The sequence below is a fragment of the Typopeltis vanoorti genome, chromosome 13 (genome assembly GCF_054136105.1).
Source record: "Typopeltis vanoorti isolate ZY-2024b chromosome 13, IOZ_Tvanoo_1.0, whole genome shotgun sequence".
Taxonomy (NCBI): Eukaryota; Metazoa; Arthropoda; class Arachnida; order Uropygi; family Thelyphonidae; genus Typopeltis; species Typopeltis vanoorti.
The window spans coordinates 122,094,272-122,115,707 of NC_143561.1; the positions used below are offsets into that span (position 1 = coordinate 122,094,272).

Genomic DNA, 21,436 nt, shown 5'->3' on the forward strand with positions numbered 1-21,436 from the left:
GAAAAAGGTCATAATATGATTGGTAGAATTTTGAAGAAGTATCACCTTATTCCCACATATCTTTTCCTATCAACAAAATTTCTCATCTGTTGGCATCTACAAAAGACAAACTGTCACCTATATCATTAGCTGGTGTTTACTAGATACTTTGTGAATGTAATCTGCCATACTTTGGGCAGAGAGGCCATTCTGCAGAGAAAAGAATTAACGAACTTCAATATTATATTGAATACATGAAACCTCAAAAGTTTGGACTGGCACATCATAGTATTGACACTAAACACAGTATCTGGTGGGATAAAGCTTGTCTTCTCCATAGAAACAGCTTCAAATATGAATGCCTTTTCAAAGTAAGTTGTGAAGCTTTTTTGCATTGGGAAAATCTAAATCGAACAATTGTCTCTCTTCCAAAAGTTTAGGAGATTCTGATTTTATGTAACCATCAAAAATAGTGTTAATAATATTATTTATTAATATATTAATTTCTAGCTTGAAGCAACAATTTTTAATTGGTAAACCCATTTCTTTGATTGATGATATACTATTATTTTCAGTATGAAATATCTGTACTTTCATTTCATTAAAATTAATTACTGTGGGTTGTTTAATGATGTAATTTGCTTAATAATAATCATCATCATCATCAAATTCCTGCTATGTACCCTCAAGGGGTGTACAGGATATGACAGTACTACATGAAAAAATTACACCATTACTAACTTCCTATCTACAATTTTCCTCCAAATCAGTCTGTTACTTGTCAAGACTCCAACATTATCAGATCTCATATTTCTATCGTCTAAGGCACTTTGTACCGTATCAATCCACCTATATCTTGGTCTTCCTCTGGGTCGTTTTCCTACCAACCTGGCAGAGAACACTTGTTTTGCTAATCAAGTGTTTTGCTAATCAAATTACAAATTACTTGTATTAACTGTTTTTTTTCCACTGAAGATGGTTTGTAATTTTTTATCAAACTATGGCAAAAGTTTCTCTAAAAGAAAGAATTGCTGGACTTTGTAAAGGTGCTTAACAGAATACCAACTGGAAAACTATTCCAATTCCAAAAGTTGGTGCAGCAAATGGGAATGGATATGAAGATGGTAGCATGGTTGGGTGGGTGGGTGGGGGGGGGGGGAACTGACAGACACAAGAGAGTAGTATATGGTGGACTGGAATCTAGGAGAATGAGGAAACTAGTTAAGTACCTCAGGGTTCAGTATTAAGGTCACTACTCTTTAATTTGTATATCACTGATATATCTCTCAAAGGCTCACTTTAGCGAGTACGGGAGTGGCAAACCCGAGGTACCTGATGCTGGACCATACCTTATTTCATGTAATATACATCTGTTATATTATCTATAGGATGGTCCCTACTCTTATTTCTTTCTATCCTTTTCTTCTTTCTTGTTCCTTCCCCCCAATGCTATTAGAGTAATCGAGGGCTAGGGGTAATTCTTTCAATGTTTCTACTTTTTTCATCTTTTCATGCATAGAAGGCAATGGGAAACCACTATGCTTCTACTTTTTCCATAGTTTGGATGAACAGTAAAGATCAAAATGACGAGCGATGCACAGCTCAGGATGGGTCCCCTGGGTCCGGAACTGCGCAATTGGCTACCAGGGAGGTCACTTGTTCCTGTATGGATATGGACCAGATTGCATGCCAGTCATATGAATCTTCTTTACTAATGCCTGCGGGAGGTGGAGAAGTGGAAGATGGAAAGTATTCATGTGGAAAAGGGGCTAAAAGTAATTTTCGCATTGGATCTTGGAATGTGAATACCTTACATCAAACTGGAAGATTGGAGATTGTAAAGATGGAGATGCTAAGATTGAAAATAGATGTTCTGGGAATGGCTGAGGTGAGATGGAAAGGAAAAGGAGATTTTAGAACAGAGGATGGAATAAGAATAATTTACTCAGGAGGGGAAGAGCAACATCAAGCAGGTGTTGGAATAATATTGAATAAACGAGTGGCAGGATGTGTGGAAGGCTACTGGCAAATCTCAGACAGAGTTTTAGTAGTAAAGTTGAAAGCAAAACCAAGAAATATTCTACTTATCCAGATATATTTACCTACTTGTGATTATGAGGATGAGAAGGTAGAGAGAGTTTATGGCGATATAAAACAGGGCTTGAAATGTAAAGAAACAAAAGATATAATTATAATACAATGCAATATGAATGCAAAAATCGGAAGAGGAAGGGAGGAAGATATTGTCGGGATATTTGGATTGGGAGTGAGAAATGAAAGAGGAGATATGTTGTTGGATGTCTGTAGAAAGCATGATTTAGCAATTATGAACACTTGGTTTAAGAAACATCCAAGAAGACTGTACACATGGAAAGCCCCATGGGAGGAAATAAATAGTAGAAGAAATCAGATAGATTATATTTTGATAAACAAAAGATATAGAAACATTATAAAAGATGTGACAACATATCCAGGAGCAGACTGTGATACAGATCACATATTGCTGTCAACTAAGATAAGGATTAATCTAAAAAAAGGTAACTACAGGGAAATGGAACAAATCATTGAACATGGAGCAGCTGAAGATACCAAGTACAGTGAATGAATTCTCAAAGAAAGTAGAGGAAGAAATGAACGAGAGAAATATACAAGTAAATTATGATGCAAGTGAAAAATGGAAGATTCTGAAGGAAAGAATAATTACTGCTACAGAATTGCATTTAGTCAAAAAAGAAGAGGAAAGAGAGAAAAGAAAGAAACCATGGATGACGGAAAATATTTTGAGGAAAATAACACAAAGAAGAAAGTTAGTTAATAGTAAAACAGAGGAGAAAAAAAAAGCAGTATAAAGACTTGAGTAGGAAGATACAAAGAGAGATAAGAAGGAAAAAGGAAGAGTGGTTAGATGAAATAAGTAAAGATACCTTTTATGTCCTTTCTTTCTGCCTTTGCTGAAAGAAAGGACATAAAAGGTGTTTATAAAAACATTAATATGATGACAGGAAGGAGAAAGATGCTAAGGACTGTAGCAATCAAGAATGAAAGAGGTGAAATTCTGATAGAAAAAGAGAAGATATTACAAAGATGGGAAGAATATGTAAGTAAACTATATGAAGACAGGGAAAGATGAGAAAATCAAAGGAAAGAACATAGTGGGCAGAGACTGTGCATCATGAGGGAGGAATTGAATCTAGCAATTCAAAAGATGAAAGAAGGAAAATCGCCTGGAATAGATGGTATACAGATAGAACTTATAAGGAATATAGGTGAAAAAGGTATGGAAATGTTATGGCAAATTATTAACGGAATTTATGAAGGACAAGAATTACCACAGGAGTTTAGAAGATCAATTTTTATCCCCATTCCAAAAAAGACGAGAGTTTTAGACTGTAACAATTTTAGAATGATAAGTCTTATAACTCACACAGCAAAAATTCTGGTGCAAATAATTTTAGAGAGAATTAGGAATAAAATAGAAAAAGAAATGAATGAGGAACAATTTGGATTCAGAACCAACAGAGGAACTAGAGAGGCTATAACTTGTCTAAGAATTATTGGGGAGAAAACACTAAACCATGGTGGAAAGTTGTTTTGGGGATTTCTAGATTTTCAAAAGGCATTTGATACAGTGAAACATGAAAGGCTTTTTGACATTCTAGAAAATACTGATATTGACTCTTATGACTTGGAAATTTTAAAGAGATTATATTGGTCACAAATAGCGTCAGTATGTGTAAATGGAGAGGAAACAGGAGAATTCCTGGTGGAGAGAGGAGTCAGACAAGGATGCAAGTTATCACCATTATTGTTTAACTTTTATAGCGAACAAATGTTTAGAGAGGCACTTAAGGATGTAGAAGAAGGAATAAAAAGAAACGGAAGAATCATTAATAACTTAAGATATGCAGATGATGTAGTGGTGATGGCAGAAAGTGAAAATGGGTTACAACAAATTATTCAAAGAATTGAAAACTCTTGTAAAGAGTATGAACTAAGAATTAACAGAAAAAAGACCAAGATAATGATAATGGGTAGAAAAATAGGAGATAATGTAAAAATCAGATGTGGAGGAAAGATTTTAGAAGAAGTGGAAAGATTTCAATATTTAGGTAGCTGGATCTCAGAAAAAGGAACTTCAGAGTTGGACATTAGAAATAGAATAGGCAAAGCTAAAAAGGCATTTATGGAAATGAAGAGAATTTTAATAAACAAGAACACTAAAATAGGCGTTAGAATTGGAATAGTTAAAGCAACAGTTTGGAGTATTGCAAGTTATGGAAGTGAGTCATGGACACTAAGAAAGAGAGATATGGAAAGAATTAATGCATTGGAAATGTGGTGTTATAGAAAGATGGAAAAGATTAGCTATGCAGAAAGAATATCAAATCCAGAAGTTTTAAGATGAGTTGGGATGGAAAGAACACTGCTAAAGAATATTATGTAAAGAAAGACCAGATTTCCAGGACATCTTCCGAGAGGTTATTTGGGACACCTGACAAGAACTATATTACAAGGGAAAGTTGAGGGGAAGAGAAGACATGGAAGACCAACTAGAGAGTGGTTTAATGACATCGTGGAATGGGCTGGTTTAAGAATGATGGAAGCGACAGACAGAGAGAAATGGAGAATACCTGCTCATCTGCTGCAACCCTCTTGCTAGAGGATGCTACCCGACGACGACGATCACTGATATAGGGAAAGATTCAAGAGAGGATATGCAGTTATTCGCTGATGATGCAAAACTAGATAAAGCTGATGTAGATATCGTTCAGGATAATTTAAAAAATTGGCATTGTGGGTAAAGGCTAATGATTATCAATTTAATGTTGCAAAATGTAAAGTCATCACTTCGAATTGAAAAGGTAGCATACGGTGTATCATATTGATGGGACTGGATTGCAGGAAAATGATGAGGATAGGGACTTGGGATAATGGTGGACAGAGAGTTGAAGTTCAGAGGGCATATTGCAGAAGTCAATAAAATAGCTCAGTTAATTATTTGGGTGTTGAAAAACACAATAACAAGTAAAGATAAGGTAGTTAGTATCCCTCTTTATATGGCTATGATTCAGCCACATCTTGGCTACTGTGCACAGGATTTGGTCACCTGAGTTTCTTAGGAACCAGGAGGTGGTAGAAAATTCAGAGAAGAGTGACTAAGCTGGTGAGAGGTTTGTGGAATGCTCCATATGAGGATAGGTTGAAGGTTTGTCAGTTACAATGTTCAGTTGATAGGTAGAAAAGAGGGGATATGATAGAAAATTATAAAATATTAAAGGGGTTGTATAAAATTGATGCAAAGAAAATTTTTCAATATATGACAAATAGAGAACAGAAAACAAAGAGAAAACAAATTATAATAATAATAAAAGATAAATACTAACTTGGTCTCCTTTTACCCCTTGAAAGCCAATGCCCATGTTTCCTTTCTCACCTGGAGGTCCAGTATCACCTTTATACCCCTAAAAATGAAATTAAAATGACATTAGTAAAATATCAGGTAAAAGAAGTAGGCAGAAATCTTATCACATGATTTAAACAGACTGATTATAAAATTACCATAGGCCACATAATTAGCAGTTTAAAAAAAAAAAAAAAATAGATATATGTAAAAATAAATATACAGGGTGTTCGGGATAAATTTGACATATTTATAATTAATTATATTTTTCCGTAAGTTACATGTATTAACACACACTTCTCTTCATTTAAAAGTTTGGACCCTTCTTCATTCATATACAAGATGTCAGAAAGGATGGATAGCTGGAACCCACCTGAATCATGAAAGAGAATAACTTGTATCATGATGATTCGTGCCCGCCATCAAAATAAGGATATTACGACTGCTGCCCAATGCTCCCTGAATACAGTAAAAACAAACAGGCATGAACTAGAGACTTGCAATGGTGACTACGAGGATGTAGCAAGAAGAAAGATCCCTAGCAGACGATCTGATTGCGTTCGTACAGCAGAATTCCTCGCAAATCTGCAGGAACAGGTGTTGAAGAACCCTGGCATTGGAATTCGGGCTTTGTTCGTGGAGTTGCTAACTGTAGTCAAGCCCTGGATAACAAGGGTAGCCAATGGTAGGCCGTATGTATGGCAGCAGGATTCGGCCCCTTGCCACACCTCTGGGAAAAGTCAAAAATGGTTGTCTGAAAATTTCTACGACTTCACCAGTCCAAATGTTTGGCCTCCAAACTCCCCAGACCTTAACCCCATGGATTATTTTGTATGGGGCGCAGTTGAAAAAGACACCAATCGCACTTCCAGTAATACAAAAGCCCAGTTAATGGATAAAATTAAAACAGTTTTTGCGGCCCTTCCCAGGGAGACTGTAGCATCAGCTTGTTCGAGGTTCCGAAGCAGAATTGAAGCTGTGATCGATGCTAATGGTGGTTATTTTGAGTAAATCTTGTTGATAGTATTGTAATTAACTCTGCCTGTAATGTTTTTTTGTCAATTCATTAAATTTAATAGATACAAAGAAGATTTTCTTTTTCCTTACGAAACTGTCAAATTTATCCCGAACACCCTGTATATATGTAGAAGGTATTTTACCTTGGGTATAATAAATGTTAAAAAATACCAAGCAATTTTAAACCTGGTTTTACTCCATTTCCCAAGTAAGCAAACAGACAAACAAGTCAAGTTTGTGCCTGCAAGTGATGCAAGTCTAGCTGATCCTACAGGTAGTGCAAGACCAAGGCAACTCGTGGTAAAGGTGGCATAAGCTCTGATCACTAATCTTAATATTTACCCTTAATGCCAAAACATCTCCAAGAAGGGGATGCATGATGTTTTGTATTAAAGGCAAGGGGCCACTACCCAGACCGGTTTCGACCTTTATTGAAGTCTCGTCAGTGGGAGCTAGGCTAGAAATATCAAGATTTAGTAATACATCTTTACCACGAGTTGCCTTGGTCTTGCACTACCTGTAGGATCAGCTAGACTTGCATCACTTGCAGGCACAAACTTGACTTGTCTGTTTCCTTACTTGGGAAATGGAGTAAAACCAGGTTTAAAATTGCTTGGTATTATTTAACATTTATTATACCCAAGGTAAAATACCTTCTACATTTATATCTCCTCCAGAGATTTTTATTTAATAAGGTTAAAACACCTTATAGCAACTTGTTCTGGTAAAATACTTATAAGCTCTGTATTACTAAATCTTGATATTTCTAGCCCAGCTCCCACTGACGAGACTTCAATAAAGGTCGAAACCGGTCTGGGTAGTGGCCCCTTGCCTTTAATTTAATACAAAACATCATGCATCCCCTTCTTGGAGATGTGTTTTGGCATTAAGGATAAATATTAAGATTAGTGATCAGAGCTTATGCCACCTTTACCACGAGTTGCCTTGGTCTTGCACTACCTGTAGGATCAGCTAGACTTGCATCACTTGCAGGTGCAAACTTGACTTGTTTGTCTGTTTGCTTACTTGGGAAATGGAGTAAAACCAGGTTTAAAATTGCTTGGTATTTTTTAACATATATAATTATCTTGTGCAGATTTGTGTGTGTGAGAGTCAAACTGGATACGGCCATTGTACTGTGGTAATGTGATTTTAAAAGTGTTCATGTTGTTGTTTTAACTTACATGATAGGAGAAGCTGTAGTTAAAGTTACAAAAATGACAGCAATAAAGAAGCATACTCCAGCAGGGTGGAAGTTTTCAACTTGGAAAATGGGTTTTTCCCTGAACTTTTTTTTTTTGCAATGGATACAAAATAACACTTATTAGATGTATGTGCCCAAAAATGTTCAAGAACATATAGTGTTAGGTTAAATGAAAATAAGGAATGTATTACAGTATGCAAGAGATGAAAGGTTAGCACATTCCACAAATGAGAACAGTGTCAACAGTGGTAATCAAAAAATGGATGGACGTGTTGATGATGACATGGATTGGAGACTGGCTATCTGATAGTTATCAACAAGTTGTGTATGGGGGGTGCGATATCCAGGAAAAGGAAAGTCACTAGTGGAGTGCCTCAAGGGTCTGTTTTAGGACCATTAGTTTTAGCTTGTATATTAATGATATTGGTGAAGATTTGGATGGAGATATTCAGTTGTTTGCAGATGATGCAAAGTTGGGACGAACCATACAGAGTAGTGAAGATGTTGTGGCCTTACAAGAAGACTTGAATAAATTGAGGGATTGGGCACGGAAATGGGGATATGAGTTCAATGTTGCAAAATGTAAGGTTTTAAAATTTGGAAAACAAAGATGGGATGCAGAATTTATGCTTGGTGAGAATATATTGTTGGTGGTAGAGGAAATAAGAGATCTGGGGGTGATAGTGGATAAGGAACTAAAATTTAGGGGACATATCGCCAAAATTGTGAAGACAACACAAAGACTTCTGGGAATGATGCGGAGAACACTGACGTGTAGAAGTAGGAAGATTCTTGTTCCATTGTATAAGACTTTGATTAGGCCACACATGGATTATTGTGCCCAGATTTGGTCACTGGGTTTTCAGAAGGATGAAGAGATGTTCGAAAGGGTCCGAAGGTGACTGCCTAAGGTAGTTTCTGGCCTCTGGAATGTCGAGCATGAGGAAAGATTGAGAAGATGTAATTTGCAGAGTCTGGTGGACAGGAGGAAGAAGGGAGATATGATAGAGACCTACAAGTTGGTAAGGGGTTATTATAGGATCAATGGTGGAGAAGTTTTACAGAGAATAGTAGGAGATCAGGGGAGAACCAGAGGTCATCCCTGAAAACTGTATAAAGAGGAGTGAGAGGAAGGTTTTTTCGTGCAGAGTTGTGAATGATTGGAATGCCTTGCCTGAGAGTGTGGTGTCTGCAAGGAGTTTGAGTGTGTTTAAGACATGGCATGATGAGATGTGTGTGTGTGTGATAAAAGGACCTCCCAGATGAGTCTTTGACTCCATGAGGTCTTGGGGTAATAATAATAATAATGATGACAGTAACAGAACTGATATGGAAGAGCTTGGACAAGAGTTAATGAAAATGAAGAGTGAGGTTAAACTTGTTGAGGATAAAAATGATTGTTTAAAGAAGAGATTAAATTATGTAAATGAGGAGTTGAAGGAGTTTCACAGGAAGAAGCAAGTATCTAAAGATGACAGGGTGGTTTTATATAGTGATTCCAATTTTTTGTGGAGGGAATTCAAGGAGAATGGTAAACAGCATGCACATGAGCAGTACAAAGCACAGGGCAGAGTACAGAAAGTATGGAAAGAAAGGCAAAAGCAGAGTATGAAAGGAAATGACCAGTGCAGGCCAAAGATAATCCCAACAGTTCTTTTGATATGTTGCAAATAAAAGGAAGATTGTTTATGGTCAAATGATTTTAATAACTGGTGACAGTATGGAGGTCTGAATTAGTTGAAATAGTAGAACTACTAAGTGAACACTTTGCAAGGCAGAAATATTGCAGTAGCGAGAGAGCCAAAGACCTGTATGGAAACTGAGGTAAATGAAATCTAGGTGCATAGCATATTACAAAATCTTGATATGAATACAGCTTTGGGATTAGATGGTACCAGTTATACCCGCTCCAGTTCTACATGAAGATGCTAGGGAACTGTCAGTGCCATTGACTACATTGTGTAATCTTAGTCTTGGCTGTGGGTTAATTCCATAGGGATGGAAAGAGGAGAGAATAGGTTCATTGCATAAAGGAGGCTCCAAGACTGATGTAGTAAATTACTGACAGATCAGCATATCAGGAGTCAATATACTGGAGAAGTTGATCAAGCACAAAATACAGGAATGGATAGAAAAAAAAGGATACTGTATGCTAGGCAACATGGTTTTGTGAAGAGTAGATCATGCCTCAGTAACCTCATGTTTTATAATACGGTGACAACTGAGTTGGATGAAGGTAATATGTTTACAGTGATACTACTGGACTTTGCATAAACCTCTGAAGGATACTGCATGGAATACCAATAAATAAACTGCAGCATATGGAGATCGATATAAAGTTGGTGAAGTCAATAAAAGGGGTCGATAGTGAGATATCAGAGAGTAAGTCCACAAGAAGGACTAGTGAACTGTGATTAGTGGCATGCCACAGGGCTCTGTTCTTGGGATGCTTCTATTTAATTTGTAAATTAATGATATAGGAAACAAAATCGGGTACAGTAATAATACAGATGTTAAAATTTTGCAAGATGATTTGAAGAGACTGCAGTCTGGGCAAAGAAGAATGAATTCAGTTTAATGTGGCAAGTGTAATGTTATGCATTTTGAGGTGAAAAGATTACCAGTGGTATACCACATTGATGGAACTGTACTCAACGAAATTGATGAGGTCAGAGATTTGAGAGTGCGAGTTAAAGTTTAGAGGGCATATTGTAAAAGTGGCTAAAGCAACTTGTCAGATTACTTAGTTACTGAAGAATACATTGACAAGGAGAGACAAGCAGGTTATTATTCCTCTTTATCGACCTGACAATTATTATTATTACGTGACACCTCCAGGGAACCCAAAGACTCATCAAGGGAGGGTGCTTACTCTACAGCTCTCTGTCCCTACCACCAACTCTCTGTCTCAATACACCAACTACAATGAACTGCAACTACATCAATGCCTACTGCACACCACCACCATCACTACTAATTTCACATATAATCACAAACATCCATGCCCACGGCAGGATTCGAACCCGCAGCCTTTTTTGGTTGGAGAGCAGATATGCTAACCACTCGGCCAACCAGGCCAGCCCATAAGACCCCATCTTGACTATACATGCAGATCTGATCATCTGGGTTTCTTGGCAATGAGAAAGAGATGAAGAGGATCCAGAGGCGAGTGACCAAGAAGATAGCATGTCTATGGAATGAACCTTATGAGAACAGGTTGAAGATTTGTGGGTTACAGAAATTGGTTGAGAGGCAGAAAAGGGGTGATACAATTGAGACATACAGATGTGTCGAGTTTTGTTTTGGTTGTGTGTTAATGAATATGTCACCATGTATTTTTAAGGAGTATGCAAAAGAGTTAGCTATGCTCTTGACCAGGTTATTTAATTAAAGTCTAGCAGTGAGGGAAGGTTCCTAAAGAGAGGAATGAAGACAAAATAGTATCTCTTCACACGCATGGTTTTAGGACAGATGTTTTTAATTATAGAGCAGTTTGCATATTTGTAGTTGTGGTCCAAGTATTGGATAAATTGGTTAGGAATAGAATACAGGATTGGGTTGATGGATATAACATTCTCTATGGCGGTCAGCATGAGTTTGTGAGGGGCATGTCATGTTTTAACAATATGCTTACATTTTATGATAAGGTGACGAATGTGTTGAATAAGGAAGATTTATATAAAGTGATCTTCTCAGACTTTGCAAAGGCATTTGATAAATTACTACATGACAGATTGGTGTGTAAGCAGATGGGGATTGGATAACAGTGCAGAAGATAGGATTGGATAACAGATTGAAAGATATCCACAAGTTGTGTATGATGGAGCAGTGTCTCAGAAAAGGAATGTGATGATTTGCATGCCTCAGAGTTCTATTCTTGGGCCCAGACTGTTGAACTTATTTGTTAATGATATATCATGAGGATTGGCTGGGGATCTTCAAACATTTGATGATGATAAAAAGTTATGTAGAAATCTGAAATATTGCCGATGTTAATTCTCTACAGGAAAAATTGAACAGACTTTTACCTTGGATGGATGGGATTGTAGTTTTAATATTAATATTTCCAAGGTGTTACGCTTTTGGATGCATAGATGTAAGGTTACATATTGGTGAAGCTGTACTTCAGGAATTATATAAGATTCAGAATCTTGGGGTGATGGTAGACAGTGGACTGAAGTTCTGTGGGCACATTGCAAGTGTTGTGAATATTCCACATAGTATTGCTACTATGATAAGAAGTGCACTGACATGTAGGGATAATGGGGTGGTGCCTCTATATAAAGTATTGGTCCAATCACACATGGAATATTTGTGATCAGATTTCCCTGCCCAGTTTTCACTGTGATGTGGAAATACTAGAGAAGGTCCAAAGACAAATGACCAACATGATATCAGGATTCTGGAGTGTTGGTTATGGAGAGCGGTTGGGGGAATGTGGATTACTGAGTTTCGTGGATAGGAGGAAAAGAGTATATATGATAGAAACCTTCAAGTCAGTCAAAGGATTCTACCATATTAATACAGAATAAATTATAAAAAGAGTAGACATTAAGATGGAAAGAATGAGAGGCCATCTCTGGAAGTTGTAGAAAGATGTGGTGAAGAAGAAGGTCAGGAGTAAAACTTTTACATAGAGAACTGTTGCTAATTGGAACATTGCCAGAGTGCATTGTAATGCATGGAGTGTAAATATCTTCAAAGTTTATTATGACAGATATGTTGTTGCTTGAGTGGGCCTCCCACAATGGGTCTATTATCTTCCTGCAGGACAGCCCCTTTGGCTGTGCTATCCTGTTTCAAAAGTATCCTTTAATCATTAGCTTTATTAACTTCTTGATTTTGTGCCTTCTCAGAAAACAAGAGCCCTTTTTTAAGTGCCCAACACCAAACCCATTCAAATGCATCGCACCAACTTTAAACCATTCCAACTTTCCTTCAAATTCACTTCAGAGATTCACAAACTGACCCCCCCCCCCCGTCTCACACAATCCAGTCATCTTGATATTCATTATGTCTGCTCTAGTTCTTAATTCACTAGTCATATCTAAGCAACAAGCTAACAACTTTTCCAACAACACTATTATTCTTTACTTGCTGCAACAACCTCCTCAAGTCTCTACTGACATTCTTTATTTTTTCCCCAACTAACTCATTTGTGCCCACAACTACAACTAATTTTGATGCCTATTCTTTTTCTGCAACATCAGTTATTTGTTTCACTGTTCCACCAGGATAACATATTTTGTGCTTTATTATTAATTACACCTCAAATGATCGATTCACCACACAATGATATATGACTATCCTTTGATACTTACTCCTCCTCATTCTCATTGGCTAATGAGAAGGCGGTAATCTCATCTTCCAGATGTGTCATTTAACTTTTTCATTTTCACCAACTCTTGCCTAAGCTTTGGTCCTGATGCTAGCTGCTTCTAAACACTCTAACCTATCAGTACACTTTACACACACACATTAATGCTTCTTAATCAGTCACTCAAACAGTCCACAAATCTTTCCAATTTTTTGATGCACAGATGAAGCAGTCCTTACAATGCACCCACTTGGAAAAATCCAGGGTAGAACTCTATGTGCTGAAGCTTTCCATGCCTCACACATGCATCTCTTTATGGATGCCATTTTCAGAAAGCAGAAGCAAGACAAACAAGCAGCACAACACAAATAAATAAACAAAATTTCAATAACAACACTAAGCACACTTGTCTCCAATACAAAAATATGAAGCATAATTTTATGAAAAAGCCACACTATACATTATTTAAAAGTACTTGTTTAAGTTAAGGGATATATATCCCATATCATTTCTTAGCCGAATAAGAAACTCAAAGAGTTTCATGCTGAATATAGTAGAAACTATATAAAGTTCGGCGATTCCAAGCATAAGCAAATACCTGGATACTGCAGCAACTGACCCTTAAGGTAGTGCAAGCTGAGGCAATTCATGTCTAAGGTGGAGCAAGCTCCGATCACTATTCTTGATATTTACCCATAATGTGAACTTAGCTCCTAGGAGCTGTATTACTGTTCTACATTATGAGAGAAGGTCAATACCCAGATCGGTTTCAACCTTTATTGAGGTCTCATCAGTGAGTAGGTAGACCTAGTTAATATCTATCAAGGTAAGTTCTGTTCGCTGCAAACTTGATAGATATTAACTAGGTCTACCTACTCACTCGGCTAAGAAACGATATGGGATATATATCCCTTAACTTAAACAAGTTATATATGTCGCCGAATTGAAGCCTTTGGTTGACACAACTTTTTATGTCTAATAATTTAAAAGTACTTTTCTTATCATAGCTCAAAAACACTACTATATTCACCTAGACACAACTTTTTATGCAATGCCTTATATAATGAGTTGAGACGGAGAGCAATGATGAGTTGAGATAGAGATCCAAAATCACAAATGATTAGCTAGTAGATCTGTGCGAGGAGAAGGAAGTACAGTTGCATATGTATAGCATGTGTTTGAGGGAAGAATGAAATTATACAGATGTGATGGGTTGCATCTGCAAGGCTTTGGAGTGAGAGAACTGGAGAAATTGTTGCTAGATGGAAGTAAAATGTGTGATGCATGCAAGAGATCAGAAGTAAATGATGAAGTGAAAAATCAGGAGAGCGGTATTGAAGTGCTTGGCAGTGAAAAAAGTAGTGGTGCAAGAGATGAAGAGAAAATGGTAATGCAAGAGGAACAGGGAAATGGGGGAAGCCCGGGTGACATGGAGGCATGGCATAGGGAGAGTGAATGTGTGCATGAAGATGAAGTATATTGCGATGTGGGTGGGATATATGTGGTAAGTGGTGATAAAGGTGACTGGTTAATGGCAGGTGTGGTGGAGAAATGACAACCAACAAGTGGCTTGGATAAGATGGGTTATAGACCTAAAAATAAACTATTGTGTTTGTTTACAAATACAAACATTCCAGAAATCTGATACTAGAAGTATCAGAAATAAGAGAGATGAAATGGTTTCACTGATTGAATTTATTCACCCCAAAATCATTGGAATAAGTAAAACATGGTTGAACGGAGATGATATTGTAACGGGAATAAAAATGGAAGGACATAATATTTTTCACGAGGATAGAAAGGATAAGAAGGAAGGGAGGGATTGCTGTTGATGACAGCAGAGGAATTACGTCTACATAAGGTAGAAATGAAAGAGGGAAATAGTGGTAATAGTTATGAGGCAGTGTGGTGTAACATGGAGGTTGACAGAAAAAAAAATATTCAGTTGAATGTTGCTTTAGGCCAGAGAATGTCAAGGGTGGTGATGTAGAAATGTATAAACAACAAGGATGAGTGAACAAAGGAAAGGTAATTAATATGGGTGATATTAATTATGGCAATATAGATTGGAATAAAGAAATAGCATTTAGGATTAAGGGAAATTAGTTTGTTTGTTTGTTTTTTAGATAACTATCTCAGACAGCATTTAAGGGAGGGCCCACAAGGATTGAGTTTTAAATCTGATTATTTCAGAAGAGGATGTAATTATGAGTGGGTTTCGCACTTTCTGTCACTTGGTCAAAGTGATCATGAAGTGATCCCCTGGTTTGTGGCTAGACATATGCAGACTTCTGTGAGGAAAGAATATATGTGGAAGTACAAGGCTGATGATTATGACAAGCTTAGGAGACAACTTGGAACTATAGCATGGAATGAGGAAATGAGAAGTAAAGAAGTAAATGATGCTTGGGAACTGACAAAGAAATACATAATGGCATAAATGTATGGATGTATTCCAAAGATACAAAGGCTGAATAAGGTAAGTGTAAATGGATGAATTAGGGACTTAAGCATGAAATCTGGAAGAAGAAGATACTTTGCAGATGGTACAGCATGAATAATGGTAATAATCAGTACATGAAGAGTATAAAGAACAAGCCAGGAGAGTGATCCAGTTAGTATGGAACACAGAAATGTGGTACAAAGAGAAATTGGAAAATCAGGCAAAGAGAAACCCTAGAGAGGTTTTTAGATATATGGCAAGTAGAAGGAAGAATGACCATGGTAAGATGATATTAATGAATGAAAATGGTAGAATGGTAACTGCTGCAGAAGAATTTGTGGAGATATTGAGTGATCAATTTAGAAGAGTTTCATCCTGTTCAGGGTGGAATCATAAGGAACTTAAGTGTAGAGGACATAGCAAAGGATGGCTTAATTGTGAATGAGCAAGAGACATTTGAGGACACAAAAAAATTTGATGTCAATAAGGTGATAGGATTTGATGACATATTGCCATGTATCTTAAGGAAATGTTCCAGGGAATTGGGAGTAGCATTGGCATGTGTGTTTAATGTCTTATAACAGCACAGGTTCCAAGGAAGTGAAGGAAGTAAAATTATTCTACTGCATAAAGGTGGTGATAAGGCTGTAGATTCGAATTATTGGCCGATTTGTATATCTGGAGTTGTGGTATAGGTACTGGAGAGATTGGTGAGAAGTAGGATGCAAAAATGAGTTGATAACAACAGTATTCTTTGTGGTTATCAGCATGGGTTTCTTAAAGGGAGGTCATGTTTTATGAACTTATGTACTATAACAAGGTGACAAATACCTTGGACAGAGGAGATGCATATACAGTGGTGCACTTGGATTTCGCAAAAGCATTTGAAAAACTACCACAAAAAAGTTGTTAAATAAACTGAAATAGATGAGATTGAATAGCAGTCTTCTGAGTTGGATCAGTGACTGGTTGTCAGACAGATATCAGAAAGTTGTATATTTGTATATTAATGATATTGGATTGATTTAAGTGATCTGCATCTGTTTGCAAAAGATGGAAAATTGGGGAGAGTGATGCAATGCAGGTTCAAGCAGATGTTATAGATATTATGTTGTTATTATTATTATTACCCAAGACTCATCAAAGACTCATCTGGGAGGTCCTTTTATCATACACACAGCTCGTCATACTGTACTTTAAACACACTCAAATTCTCTGCACACACCACTCTCACGCAAGGCATTCCAAATCATTCACAACTCTGCATGAAAAAAACCTGCTTCTCACTCCCCTACTCACACTTTCTTTATACAGTCTCCAGCACTGATCCTATAACAACCCCTTACTAACTTGTCTCTATCACACCTCAACTCTTCCTGTTCACCAGACTCTGCATTACATTTTCTCAATCTTTCCTCATACTTGACATTCCAGAGGTTAGAAACTACCTTAATCAGTAGCCTCTGGACCCTTTCCAACAACTCTTTGTCCATCTTAAAACCAGGTGACCAAATTTGGGCACAATAATAGTCCATGTGTGGCCTAATCAAAGCCTTATACAATGGAACGAACAAGAATCTCCTTACTTCCACAAGTCAGTGTGCTCCGCATCATTCCCAGAATAATTTGTGTTAGCTTCACAATTTTGGCCATGTGTCCCCTAAATTTCAGATCCTTATCCACTATCAGCCCCAGATCTCTTATTTCCTCCACTTCCAACAATATATCCTCACCAAGCATAAATTCTGCTAACAGCAGATGATGTAGCCACCGGGATAAAATGTGAAGGGTTTAGTCTTTTCAGGGAAGATAGAGAAGATAGGATGAGGGGAAGGGCTCTGCTGACAACAGCTGATGCTGCCAAAAAGAATAGAAGATAGGTGGGAGAGTGACTGTTCATTTGCATCAGTCTAGTGTGGGATCAAGGCCAATAAGATAAAATATACCACTGGTTGGTTGCTACTATAGGCTAGGGTATTCTAGGGATGATCTGGAAGACATGCATCAACATATTAGTAGAATGAGTGCAGGTTGAGTGATTATTATGGGGAAGGGATTCAACTATGGAGATATAGATTGGAAGGACGAGAGAGATCGCATGGCAGGAAGGAAATGGAATTTATACATCTAATGAGAGATAATTACTTGAAGCAGCATGTGATGGAGTGGACTTGGGAGTACAAGAATATTGGATCTGGTCATAGAATCAAAAGAGCTATCCATAAAAGGCTAGCATATTGTTTTAGCAATATGTTAGCCTTTTATGATAAAGTTACAAGAGCATTAGATGAGGGAAAGATATCTACTGCCATTTTCTTAGACTTAGCAAAGGCATTTGACAGGGTGCCACATGATAAGCTGATATTTAAGTTGCAGCACATGGGTCTGGATGTCATGTTGGTCAACTGTATTCAGGATTGGCTATCCGATAGGTATCAGAGAGTTGTGTATGGTGGGGCAATTTCAAGAAAGCCGAGGGTTATAAATGGGGTCCCACAGGGCTCAGTACTGGGACCTATATTCTTTAATATAGGTCCCAGTACCTTTATATCAACCTTTATATCAATGACATTGTCAGTGGATTGCAAGGGGATATTCAGTTGTTTGCAGATGATGCGAAGCTGGGAAGGATTATTAGTAATAGTGTAGATGCGGTAGCCCTGCAAGAGGATTTGAATAAGCTAGATAGATGGGTAAATGAATGGGGTATCAGTTTATTGCAGCAAAATGTAAGTTCTTGAGGTTTGGAAAGCATCGGTGGGACACTGTATACTCTATGGGAGGAGTTATACTGGAGGAAGCAGGGGAGACAAGAGATCTGGGGTTGAGGATTGATAGAAACCTGAAATTTAGGGGACATATTGCAAAGGTGGTGAAGGTAACACAGAGGATTGCTGCAATAATGAGAAGGACACTGACCTGCAGAGATAAAACAGTTATCATTCCGTTGTATAAGACCCTGATCAGACCACACTTGGACTATTGTTCTCAGATTTGGTCCCCAGGATTTGAAGGGGATAAATTAACTGTGGAAAGGGTACAAAGGCAGATAACAAAGATGGTTTCAGGACTGTACAATGATAGTTATGAGGAACAGCTGAGGGAATGTGGACTGCAGAGTTTGGTGGATAGAAGAAGAAGAGGTGATATGATTGAGACTTTTAAACTGTTGAGAAGTGGTTATAGGGTTGACACTGGTGAGTTCTTTTGCTTGGTTGAACAGCAGGAAGGAGTGATGACAAGAGGCCATCTCTGGAAGTTACGAAAGGAAATTGTGAGCAAGAGGATGAGGAGTGGTTTCTTTGAATGGAGGGTGGTTGAACCATGGAATGCATTGCCTGATGGAGTGGTGAGAGCAAGAACAGTTGATGAGTTCAAGGAGTGGTATGATGGACTTTGTGTTTCTTAGGGGGGGGGACCTCCCCTCGATGAGTCTTGATAGACTGTGTGTTTCTTAGGAAGGACCTCCCACGATGTGTCTTTTGACTCCATGGAGGCCTGCATAATAATAACTAAAGTGGCCACATTGCCTCCAATCAGGGATTATAACAAAAAAAAAAGGAATATTCTATCAATAAGGGATATATGGGGAATTACAAGGCAGGTGATTATGACTAGCTTAGGAGGAAGCTCTGTCATGGCATAAACCCTGCAAGGGAAGGATGGTAGTGCATGGGAGGTAGTTAAGGAGCATCTAGAGGAAGCTCTATTAAATTGTTATACTCAGGGTAAGCAGGGTTAATAAGGTAGGAGTTAGATCAATGAGTAATATCATTAAACATTAGCTTTAGAAAAAGAAAATGGTGTGGAAGGTATATAAGGTGAAAGGTGACCGGCAAGCTCATTAACAGTACAGGGGTCAAGCAAGTAGGGGTGACCAGTGTTATAGGGAAGGTAAAATCAGATTATGAGAAGAAACTAGCTGAGCAAACCAAGAAATATCTCAAAGAGTTCTTTTATGTAACAAGTAAGAGGAAGAATGACTACAGAAGAATAACCTTAATGAATGTTGATGGTCATGAGGAGATGGAAGCTGATAGTTGAGTTACTGAGCAACCACTTTGTAAAGGTATATTATTATTATTACAATAATTTTTCTCCTCAACAAGTTTAACCTTACTCTTCATTTTCATTAACTCTTGTCCAAGCTCTTCCATATCAGTTCTGTTACTGTCATTATTATTATTATTACCCAAAGACCTCATGTAGTCAAAGACTCATCTGGGAGGTCCTTCTATCACACACACACACACACACACACATCTCATCATACCATGTCTTAAACCCACTCAAACTCCTTGCAGACACCACTCTCAGACAAGGCATTGCAATCATTCACAACTCTGCATGAAAAAAACCTGCCGCTCACTCCCCTACTCACACTCACTTTATACAGTTTCCAGGGATGACCTCTGGTTCTCCCCTGATCTCCTACTATTCTCTGTAAAATTTCTCCACCATTGATCCTATAATAACCCCTTACCAATTTGTAGGTCTCTATCATATCTCCCTTCTTCCTCCTGTCTACCAGACTCTGCAAATTACATCTTCTCAATCTTTCTTCATACTCAACATTCCAGAGGTCAGAAATTACCTTAGTCAGTCGCCTTTGGACCCTTTCCAACATCTCTTCATCCTTCTGAAAACCCAGTGACCAAATCTGGGCACAATAGTCCATGTGTAGCCTGATCAAGGCCTTATACAATGGAACAAGAATCTCCCTACTTGTGGAGTGACTTTCCTTATATCTTACAAGTGATGATAATGCTGTAGCACACATGGCAGAGACTTATGTGGGAACAGAGTTGGATGAATTGGTGGTTCTTGGGATATTGAATCTCGATGTAAATACAGCTGTGGGATTAGATGGGATATCAGCTTAGGTTTGCATGAATGTGCAAGGAAACTGGCAATGCCTCTCACTAGGGATCTCTAAGTGTCAGCTCTGGTACGGTTCCAAGGGAGTGGAAAGAGGGCAAAATAATTCCCTTGCATAATGGATGTTCTAAGACTGCAGTAGCAAATTATAGAGCCATCAGTGTCTCAGGAATGGTGGTAAAAGTACTGGAAAAATTGGTCAAAAAAGAATTCAGGAATGAGTGGATAGGAATATACTCTGAAGGGCGACATGACCTTCTGAAGGGTCGATCATGTCTAAGTAAATTTACTGACTTTTTATAGTGGAGTGACAGCTGAGTTGGATAAGAAAAATGGCTGCATGATTCTGCTCATTTTTGCAAAAGCATTTGACCAAATACCACATGGAAGTCTGTTATGCAGATTAGAACAAATGGGGATGGTTATCTGGATAACAGGGTAGCTGCTTTGAAGCATGGTCTACAATTTTATGGCGGTTAGTGTAAATATATTTCAGTTGTCAGAAGATTAAATAAGGTAGGTGTGAAATGGATGAATAAAGAGATTAAGCATTCAATCTGGAGGAGATAGCATAAAATGCATGGTAATAATCAGTTGTGTGAGGACTACAAAGTACAGGCAAGCAAGGTGACTCAGTTGGTAAAGGTACCAAAAGTGCAGTGTGAGTAGCAGTCAGCTATTGAAGCAAAATAAATAAATGAATGAATAAAAAGAAAATGGATTCTTTTGAGATTTAACTAGTAGATGATGTAATGATTTTGGAAAGATTATACTTGGGGAAAATGGTAAAAGGATAACAACTTTCAGAGAATGTAGTTGAAATATATGAATGTGGCATCATGCAGAGTTGAATACAGTAAAAAGGGAGGAGGAAAGACTGATTGTGAGTGTTCAAGAGGTATGTATGGAATTGAGTAAACTTGTTAATAAGGGTGCGTGACTTCATGATATATCACTGCATGCCTTGAGGGAATATACCAGGGAGTTGACATTTGCCTTGAAATACTTCATTAATATGAGTTTTACTTTTGAAAGAGTTCTGAAGGGATGGAAAGAAGGCAAGATTATACCAATTCACAAGATTCAATCTTCAAATTATAGGCTAATCTGTGTATCTAAAGTTGTGAATAAAGCGTTAGAGAGGTAAGTGAGGAATGAGATCCATAACCAGATTGACAACAGCATGTGATGATACAA

At 37.7% G+C, this 21,436-nt stretch overlaps 1 protein-coding gene across 1 annotated transcript in view; it reads right to left on the minus strand.

Annotated features, from left to right (window-relative positions):
• Col4a1 (Collagen type IV alpha 1) overlaps nucleotides 1-21,436 on the minus strand; it is a 903,940-nt gene that overhangs the window by 656,697 nt on the left and 225,807 nt on the right. The window contains exon 10 of the mRNA XM_090402880.1: nucleotides 5,364-5,441. Within this exon, the coding sequence (XP_090259006.1) occupies nucleotides 5,364-5,441 (78 nt within the window). The remainder of the gene's footprint in view (nucleotides 1-5,363; nucleotides 5,442-21,436) is intronic.